Raw genomic sequence first — 9933 nt, 5'->3', positions numbered from 1 at the left:
GTGCCAGGCGAAGCTGCCTGGCCGGTCAATCTCATCCACGGGGATCCGCCAGATGCCCTGTGAGATAGATGGGGTGGGCGTATGACAAAGGCTGCTGCAACTGGACTGCCACGATGCCGGAAGGGACTCTGCCCCATCACGGGCTCCTCGACACCTCCTGTCTCTAAGGGGATGGGAGTAAAGCCACCCCCGCTTGCTCCCCGCATAAATGGCAGAAAAGGATAAATGTACTGCTGTGCGCCCTTCTCTTTCGAATGACTGTTCTGCATGGCACATGTTTACTTGACCTGTCCCCTGTGGGAAGCACACAGGTCGTGCCTGACCAAATGCAGCAACTGGGAGAAGCCCAGCGCGTACGTGTCTGCGCAGTTATGAATTCAGCAATGGGACTAATTCCTGGAGGTGAACTGAGGGTCAAAAGATGGTTGCCGTGAACTTCTGGTAGCTGTTGCCTTCCAGATAGGATCAGGTGTGAGATCCCCCACCCTCTGCAATGTGCATCCCACCCAGCAGTGTCCAAAGAATTGAGGTTTGGACCAAAAACCTCGCAGCTCCTAGGATGCCTGATTCCCACCTGCCTGCCTTTGCCTGAAGTTCAGAGCCCCTGCCCTCTCCATTCTGCCTCTGCTGAGCTTAACCTGCTGCTGCACTGGGCACCCTGCCCATTGCCAGCCCTAAAGTCTGGTTCCTGGTGGCGACCTTACACCCGGCATGGCATCTGACACCCATTCAGGTACAGCTGAGGTGTGATGAAGGGAAGGATGACCCAGGGACTGAATGACAAGTGAACAGGAGCTCGCACCTTCTGAGCAGGCCTAAGACTGTGGTGCCAGGAGTCTAGGCCAGGACCTCAGGGCCTCAAAGGAGCTGTCAGGATCCCAGATAGGTCCCTGCAGCCAATGCCCTAGAGAAATTCCTGCCCAGAACGGACCAGGACTAGAGCCTGGTCCTCCTCTTCGCATGGGGCCCACGGCAAGTTGTCCAGGCTGTGCCCCTCCCAGGGCCCCGCTCCCTGGATGCTTGATGACTATTCACAGCACCTCCCTCTCCAGCAGTCCCAGGAGAGAAGCCAGGGAACCTCCCGACCTGAGCCATTCAGGCAAGAGAGGATCTTAAACCCTTGGTTCTGAGTTCCCGCAGCCTCCACACTGGGTCACCAGCTCACACTGGACATGGAAGGCCCACCTGGGCAGGCTGGGAAGCTGTGTGGAGCTGGCAGCCACCTTCCATCTCCAGCAGTGCCAGAAAAGGCAGCAACTCCCCCCCACCCAATTCGGACAAAACGGGGGGCCTGAGGCTACCCTCGCTCAGCACGCTGACACCAACGTTGCATTTTCCTACTCGGTCGACGTGGCTCCTGTAGCAGCTCAGGACAAGAAGGCGTCAAGCAGCTGTCCCTACCCGTGCAGCCCTGGTCCCCCACCTTCAGGTGTGATGGCATTGGCCGGGAAGGTGCCATCTCCATCACCTCTCAGGCCCAGCAGTAAGAACCCAGTCCTTCTGAAGTACTACAGACATCACTGGTCCTCAGCACAGCCTCGCACAGTGACGCTGGGGAGGGCAGAGCTCAGAGAAAGGTCCTCAGGGTCACACTAGAGGCCGTCGCAGGGTGGCCTCTCACCACCCCCCCAGGGCAGAGCTCAGAGAAAGGTCCTCAGGGTCACACGGCACTAGAGGCCGTCGCAGGGTGGCCCCTCACCACCCCCGATAGGGAGAATGAGCCCAGAGGAAAGCCTTCACCACTGGCCACTGGTTCCTTTCCACAAGGAAAGCCTTCACCACTGGCCACTGGTTCCTTTCCGCACCTTACAGGAAGGAGGTGGGGAGAAGCTGGAAGCACCCCCCAGACACCTGCAGAGACGCCATGGTGTGTTCTGGGGCTGGCCCAGGGCCACAGCCCAGTGGAGATCTGGGTGTGACTCTACCACTCTTGGATCTCGCTCCTCTGCAGGCACAGAAAAGTGCACTCTGCTCCACGCCAGGCAGTCAACCACAGGGTCCAGATGACCCTGGAATTCACGGAATCCCCCCGCCTTTCCCTTCAGAGCCTCTGGAGACTCAAAGTACATGTGGAGGTCATTTCTGACCCTTGATCTGGGCTCAGAGGTCTCTCTCAGCTGCTCATAAGGGAACTATCAGGGAGAATGAACAAAGGATTACATTTGTCCCTACAAATCGTGTTTGGGGGTAGATGTGTGAGAAGAGGGGTACTGACTTTTCTGGGTCCTCCCCTGGGAAGTGGCCCTGTTTCTCCCATGTCACCCCTGCCATCCAGGCCAGTGGAGCCAGGGCACAGGCTGGAGGAGGGAAGGGGCCTGAAGACAGGCCTGCCAAGGATTGGGGTCAGCCTTGCTGAGGGGTGGGCACAGGCAGGGGTCATGGGGGTCTCAGATATGGTGCCGACGCCTTGGGAGGCTCCAGGCACTTGGGGTGTCTCAGCCTAATGCTTGCTCCCTACACCTGCAAGGTGGGTACCCACCTCGGCTCACACATCTGGGGAGCTCATCGATTCTGGAAGTGACCTGTTTCACCTTTGTAAATCCTCTTCCTCATGCTGTGCTGGAACCCAAGGGTTGCCCCCATCCCCTGCTCCTCCCTGGCACCCAAGCCTGCACCTCAAGCCCCTAACATCCCTGCTCCAGCCTAGGCCTCATCCTGACTCTTCCTCCCACTCTTGCCCCGATCCCCCCATATCCATCCACGTGGCCAGGGCCAGCTTGGAAAAAGATAATATGGCTGCATCCCTCCTGTTTACCACCTTGACCAATGGCCCCCTTTACCTATCTCAGCTGAAGCCTGAGCCATGCTGCCCCTCACACTTCTCCTGCCTCAACTCAAGACTCACTGCCCCCTTGCATAGCTGTGATGCTATCTCTTCTCTGAAGCCCTCCTGGCTTGCAAGCCTCCTAAGACTCTGCTAGGACTACTCGAGACCAAGGTAAGTGGGAGACGATTCTGACAATTCTGACAATTCTGGTCAGCGAAATGAATGTTCTTCAGAGCTCCGAGTGTGCACACAAGCCCTACACTGGGGGGTGAAGGGAGCAGGTGGCGCTGTGCCTCCTTACCGAAAAGGCAATGATGGCAAGTCACCAACACCATGGCAGTGAGTGGCAGGCTCACCGGGGCTGGCAGGACCTCAGCTGCGCAGGGGTGCATGGGGCCGGGCGTCTGGTCAGGCAAAGGCCAGCTCTCCTCTCTCCACTGAAAAAGGAGACCAAGGAGGCACTGCCAGAGGGAAAACACATTTGGCTCTCTGCAGGGCAGGCCAGGCGGGCACAGTGGCCTTAGCAGACGGTGGGAGGCATGGGTAAGGCCTCTGCAGAGAGGGGTCCCAAACACCTGCTTTTGCTCCCAAGTTCTGGAATCAAAGACACAGGACAATTACCTGTTCTTTGTTTTGTGTTTCCCTTTGGAGGAGTATGTGCCAAAATGAGCCAATGAACATGCTGAAAATACTCCCTGGATGGCCCACCAGGCTGCCCCCTGAAGTGGGCTAACCTGGGGCTGTGAGGGGCAGCCTGACACTGCCAGCCCCACCAGGAATCGGAGGGAAGCAGGGGCTACCATCTGTTCCTTGAGGCGAGGCAATGCCTCAGTTAAGACGCTTTCTGGATGCCCACTGAGGCGGATCTGCCTGCCACGCTCCTTGTCACCACTCACCTATCACCACGGACCGGCACCACTCGCCTGCATATCTCACCCTCTGGGAATGCCCTCCCACCCCCGCCCTTCTTCCTGCACCCCTGCCCCAATTCCCAGGATGCTACCCACTGAGGAATCCGCTGGCATCAGAGTTACACAATCATGCACATTTTCAAGCACACTTAGCTGGTGGAACTGGCTCATTTTGCAGGTGGGAACCCGAGGCCCAGGGAGGGGCAGCCTGCCCTCGGCCACACTGCCGGAGTGCCGCGGAGCCCGGCCTGCAGGTGGATTCCCTCCTCACATCTGGGGCCCGTGGGCCACCTTACACCACAGCCACTAAAGTGCCTGGCTGAGCAGCCTTTCCATGGGCCATGCACATCTGCGGTCTTCACTCCGGGGGCAGGTACAGGGTCCCTGTGCCCAGGAACCAGACTCCTGAGGGGCTTTCGGCCAATCCCCAAGTAGAGCTAAGACACACCCTGTGAGGGTAGGTCTAGTCTGCGGCACAGGTCCCAGGGCATGGTTTGTATTTCTTCACAGGACGGCTCCCCATCAATCCATTTCCTTTCCAGATATGTGCACGCAGGCGTAACCTGATACCATCTAGCTCAGAAAAGATGGAGACCAAACAAATCAGGCTGCAAGTACAGGCTGAAAATCAGAAGGGAACCACAGATAACATATGCCCTGGGGAGGTTCCTGCAGCCATGAGGCTGGACTTCGGGGACAGTTGGCCTGAGGGCATGGAGTCACCAGGAAGAGTCACAAGCAGGCAGCGTAGCAAGCCAGCCAACAAGTCTTTCTTCTGCCTACGTAAGCAGAGCTGGGCATCTGTCTGCAGCCGCAGCCTGGATACCAGCAGCCCCAAGACGGCTAGGACATGTCCCACTCCCCAACGCTCCCATAAAGCCCCTCAGGAAAAGCTGGACCTCCACACAGTGCCCGTGGAGGGCAAGGAAGTCCCTGAGCAAACCAAGGGGAGCCCAGGGAGGGGACAGGCACCTGCAGGTGGGGGATGGCCACACGTGGGAGCAAGGGGCTACAGTGACTCCATGAGGAGGGTCTGGGATGGGGCTCCCCCTAAAGGGAAGGCAGCACTGATGCCAAGCAGGGCCTGGGGACATGAGGAGGGTCTGGGATGGGGCTCCCCCTAAAGGCAGCACTGATGCCAAGCAGGGCCTGGGGGTCTATGACTCAGGCCCCGCTGCTCTACCTCCAGCACCCCCGCCTGGCTGCCCTCCTCCCCCAAGACCCCTCACCCAGTTCCACAGGCACATATTCAATTCCCTGTTCAGAAGATGCCTGCTTGGAGAGCTTCAGGCAGTTGGTGGCACACGGCGGCAGCCTCAGGGCACTTAGAAGCACTGGGACTGTGCTCAAAGCTCTGCCCGTGTACCAAGCGCCTCATCTGGAGCATCTCAGCTGACCCCCCAACTCATCAGTGGTTCCAAGCTTCTGACTGGCAGATGAGGTCACAGAGACAGACTAATCACCTGAATAATTCATGGAGCCCCAGACTCTGATACAAGTTACCAAACCCTCCCTGCAGCCTTGAGTCTCCACACCCTCCTGCTGTGCTTGAAGAAACGGAGCTTTAGAAACAGCCCTACAGTGGAGCCGGCTGCCACAGTTGGGGCGCTGGGTCAGTGGAGGGTGTGGGTGCTGCCAAGTCAGCCTGTGCTCTTGCTCACAAATGCACTGCCTACTTACAAGGGGCAATGGCAAGCAGGGCAGGGTCAGTGCCTGGGGAGGAGGGCCATGAGGCTTGGCCTCCAGTCACCACAATCTGGCAGGTAGCACCCCAGGGAGGTGATGGACAGCAGATGTCCCCTGGCATGGAGCACTATTCCTGGTGGCCAGGCCAAGGCCATACTCAGGCCCACAGATCATGCTGTCTCCAGAACACTGTGTTCTGGGGGGTGGGGGGTGGGAGGAGTTTCTTCCTGGAGGGGCAGGGGCTCCCCTCTCCCCAGATTCCTGATCCACCAGCCAGTCCACACCTTTCTGACTACCAGAAGGCCCCACCCATACTCCTGGACCCCGGGCCCCTGTGCACCAATGGGGCTATGGCTACAGACTCTTCACCACGCCCAGGGCCAACTCAGAGCTTGGCAGCCTGAGGCCACAGATCCAGACACAGTTCTGGTTATCACAGTAAGCCCACTGCCTTCTGCTGGGCCACTACTCAGGCCACTGTCCACCATGGTTGTTCCACTGTTCCCAGCCTCACCAATCACCTTCCTGGACCCCACCTTTCAGTCACAGCTCCTCCTCCTCAACTCCAAAGGTACAGGCACAGGCCCCCCTGGGGAAAACAAGTGGCCTGGAAATGCCAGAGCAGGAAAGAAGGTGGGCAGGAGGTGTGGCCCAGTCGGGCTCTGCTCTGTCTGGTCCACACTAAGACCCAGGGCACGGACTTGTGCCAAGGTGGATGAGGCTCAGGCCCTCGGGGCTGGGTGGGGACTCAGACTCATCTCACGTCCACCCGGCAGGGATAGTTCTAGTGTGTCACCAACCCACTCCTCATTTTCTAGATTGGGAAACTGAGTCCAGATGACCTGCCCAAAGCTGCCCAGTGGCCCTGGGGTGGGGCCAGGACAGAGGGGCCAGACTCCCCGCTCTGTGAACACTTACAATGGAATGGGGAGTCAGCGGTGTGACCTGTGATTTACAGATGGAGAAATGGAAGCACAGAGAACTGGACCGTGACATTGAATCACTTCAGTTTTGAGCCAGGGCATTTGAAGACCAGAGGATCCCGCCTCGCAGGAGCAGGCTGAGCCTGGAAGGCGGGCCCGCAGAGCGATGGGGAGGCTGGCGACCCCTGCCAGCACTCGAGTGCCTCAGAGGCTTCAGAATCAAGTCCCCTGGGCCCTTGTTGTGGGAATGGTCTCCAGCCCTGGTCTTCTGGGACTCCACTGGGCTCCTTCTGCGGTCCCCTGCTGTCATACCTATGGACTCGGATGCAGCCCCTTCTCCACACTGTTGTGCTTGCTGGAGCACCCGGCAAAGCTACGGCAGGAGAGAAGAGGAGGGAGCAGCCACACCTGGGAGCAGCCAGCAAGGTCTCGAAGGAGCCAGGTCTGGCTGCCTCATGGAGGAACTGGGGGATAAGACAGTGAGGCGCCAACAGCGCTGAGACTCAGGGTACTCTGCCTGACCAGGCAGCAGGCAGGCAGCTGGCAGGTGGTGGTCTGTCACACACGGTGGACTCTCTCCTCTCTAGTTCACCCCAGGCTGACCAATCCAGAGGGGCCTGTGTCTGCTTGTGGACTTCTACCTACAGGTTGGTTCCATGGCTGATCTAGCTCTTAAGGTCAGCAGCCAGTCCCAGGGGCCTGAATCCTGGCCTGCCTGCCATGGTCCCCTGGACTCTAAGCTGCCCAGGGATGGGTGGGTGGACAAGAGAGGCTGCACCTTTCCTGCTCACCAGCACCTTGGGACCCCTGAACAAAGCCTGACCTTCTGCTGGGTGCACGACCTGTGAGATGGGATGAAGTCTCAGGGTGCTCCTGCAGCACCCGTAGCAAAGGGTGGAGGGAGAGAAACCCGACCACATGAGCGTTCAGGCCAGGCAGAGAGGGAGGCAGGCTCACTGGCCTGCTTGTGGACCCTCCAGAAAAGGAACGTTCCAGGTCAAAGCCACAAACCCTGGCCTCCAAGTCTGCTCAACTTCAGCGCAACTCTAGGGAGCTCTGAGTAAGTCCCCAGTGTGGCTTCTGGGCTGAGGTCTGAGCAGGCTCTGTGGAGTTTATGCCCAGATGAGTCCCCTTGGAGTGCCAGGGAGGCGTGACTCAGGCGTGCTCTGGAGTGGCCTCTGGAGTGACCCTCTAGGGCGGGTCAGCCTGGCAAATCTGCAGAAAGCTAAGCACACCCCATGGACCGGGGGGTCATGTAGATGGGTCAGGTACCCCCGCAACAGGAATCCCTACTAGTAGGACAGAGACACATGTGATTGCCATCCAGGGTGAGGGGACAGAAGAGACGGGTACAGGGGTAACGGGCCAAGAGAGCAAGGAGTTTGGGGAGGGGTCATCAAGGGGAGCCTGAGAGAAGCCCAGAAGGAGCATGAGCTGGGAGAGGAGGAGGACCTCTGCCAAGTGGGGAGGACTTGGGCAGCCCCCTAGGAGGCTGGTGTCTTCTTAACCCTGGTGTCCTAAGCAGAATGAACAGAGCACGTAATTTTTATCTTAGTTTTTAAATCAGTAAATACAGCACATGTATTTTCCTGCATCACCAAGAACTCTCCATAATTTAAAATGACCATGGCTCATCACCCCACAGGTGTCTTCTAACTCAGGGGTTCCCAATCCCTGGGCCGCACAGCTGGAGGTAGGTGGGGGGTGAGCGACTGAAGCCTCATCGGTATTTGCAGCCACTCCCCAGCACCAGCATCACCACCTCAGCTCCGCCTCAGGTCATCAGGCATTAGATTCTCATAGCAGCACCGGTCCCCGGTGCCAAAAAGGTTGGGAACCGCTGCCCTATCTCATCCAGTCTCCTCCCTGTGGGCACCTAGGTCTGAGTCTTCAGGTTTATTATGAAGAATGCTGGCTGAACAGCTTTTCTCCCTCTCCTCAGGAAGGATCCCAGAGGGGACCAAGAGGGTGGGAGAGCAGCACCAGTCTGCTGGAGGCTGGGCCTGGGCCCTCCATCTTCCTGGGTGCTCCCAGCCCCATGTGCCATGGTGTGACAGGTGAACGAGGCTTCCTGGGGCTACTCGGCTCCAACATCTCTGTTCACAGAGAACAAAGTGCTTCGAGCACCCAAGGGAGAGCCCATTCTCCCCTCAGCAGCTCCCCCCACCCCTTGTTATGGCTGCAGTGGTGACTCATCTCCAAACAGGCGAGGGCAGGAGCCTGCTGGCATCCCATTCCCAGGAGCAGCAGGCGTGGGGCTATACGATCAGGCTGCTTCGAGTTGAGGACCAGCTGCCCAGCTGCCAAGTGGACTGCTGGAGCTGGAGAGGGGCAAGGGAGCCCATCAGCAGGGAGGGGTGCTAGGGTAGCAGATTAGGGGCTTCCCTCTCCCAGAGAGGCAGAAATTTTTGCTGTTTCCGAGACAGCCAAGAATGGGATGGAATCTGGGCTGTAGGCCCTGAGGTCAGGAGCAGTCTTGGGGAGAATAGCAGCATCCTCCATAGTCTTGGGGAGAAGAAACGTCGAACCCACATGAGCCTCCCAAACAGCAAGACCACTTGGAGAGGGATGTGTAGGGCTGTTCTTGGTGCTGGTGAGTCCCTGGGGCCAATGATATTCACAGGGTGCCTGTTCAGTTTCTCCAACACATGATTTCACTTACACCTCGCTGGGAGAGACTTGTTCCAGGGCATACAGCCAGCAGGGAGCTGAGCCTACAGCAGAACTCGGCCTACCCGGCTCTTCCCACTCCACCCGGCTTACCCCCAAGTAAGGCGACAGAGCGGGAAGGCGGGGTAGCCCCTTTCCCACTGCTGGCCCAGATGGCTCCACCTTATTCAGGAGCCATCCTGCTCAGGAGTCCTGAGGCCTCTGGGGCCAGGACTGAGTTTCCAGGTCGTCAGCTCCCCCTCTTCCTGATACCCTGAGAAGCTAAGGGCCCTGCCCTTCCCAAAGTACTGAAAGCCACCGACCTGCTCCAGGCCTAAGGTTGGGGGTGCTACCAGGGGCAGGCTAGGTCGAAAACACCTGGGGGCAGGAAGTCCTGCAGCTTCCACCGCAAATCCCTCAGGGCCAGCCTCTGTGGCCGCAGGGTTGTACAGAGGCCGCCAGGGGCGCCATCTGCCCCCAACAAGCGGTCCTTGCTGGGCTGCCGAGGACAAGGGATTCCCGCTCCATCCACAGGTAACGAGTCCCGAGCGTAGGAAGGGGCTGGGGAAGCCTGCAATTTGCCAGCAGTGGCGACGCCTTTTCCAGCCTCTTCTGCCAAATGAGACATCGCATACTGGGTCCCTAGAACTGCCAGGCTGTTCCTCCCCTCCCCCTCCTGGGGAAAAGCCGAAACGACAAACGGCTAAGTGCGTGTGAGTGGGGGGCGGGGGGGGGTCTTCTGGCAACTCCTCTGCGGCCCCACCTGCACGTGGCACACCCCGCCCTGCGCCCCCGCCCCGCGTCCCTCTACTACCTCCCTCCCACTCCGGCGCAGGGAAAGGTCCTGGCCCAGCTCAGAAGGCCGGGTGCCCGCAAAGCGCTGGCACCATCTTCCCGCCCCCGCGTAGAGCTATTTATAGCTGGGGAAGCACCGCACGGGGCGCAGCTGCCCACCCAGCGGGTCCGCTCACCATCCCCGGGAGCGCCCGGCGCAGCT

General features: G+C 59.0%; 1 protein-coding gene across 3 annotated transcripts in view; it reads right to left on the bottom strand.

The window, feature by feature from the left end:
* CABIN1 (calcineurin binding protein 1) overlaps nt 1-9933 on the bottom strand; it is a 141873-nt gene that overhangs the window by 12977 nt on the left and 118963 nt on the right. For all 3 annotated transcript variants that reach the window (XM_015586813.2, XM_025044510.1, XM_006908678.3), the window contains exon 30: nt 1-57. This exon is cut by the window's left edge and continues 110 nt beyond it. In XM_015586813.2, coding sequence (XP_015442299.1) covers nt 1-57 — 57 coding nt within the window. The remainder of the gene's footprint in view (nt 58-9933) is intronic.

The sequence above is a fragment of the Pteropus alecto genome, unplaced genomic scaffold (genome assembly GCF_000325575.1).
Source record: "Pteropus alecto unplaced genomic scaffold, ASM32557v1 scaffold113, whole genome shotgun sequence".
Lineage (NCBI taxonomy): Eukaryota > Metazoa > Chordata > Mammalia > Chiroptera > Pteropodidae > Pteropus > Pteropus alecto.
This window is presented reverse-complemented; position numbering and strand designations above follow the sequence as displayed.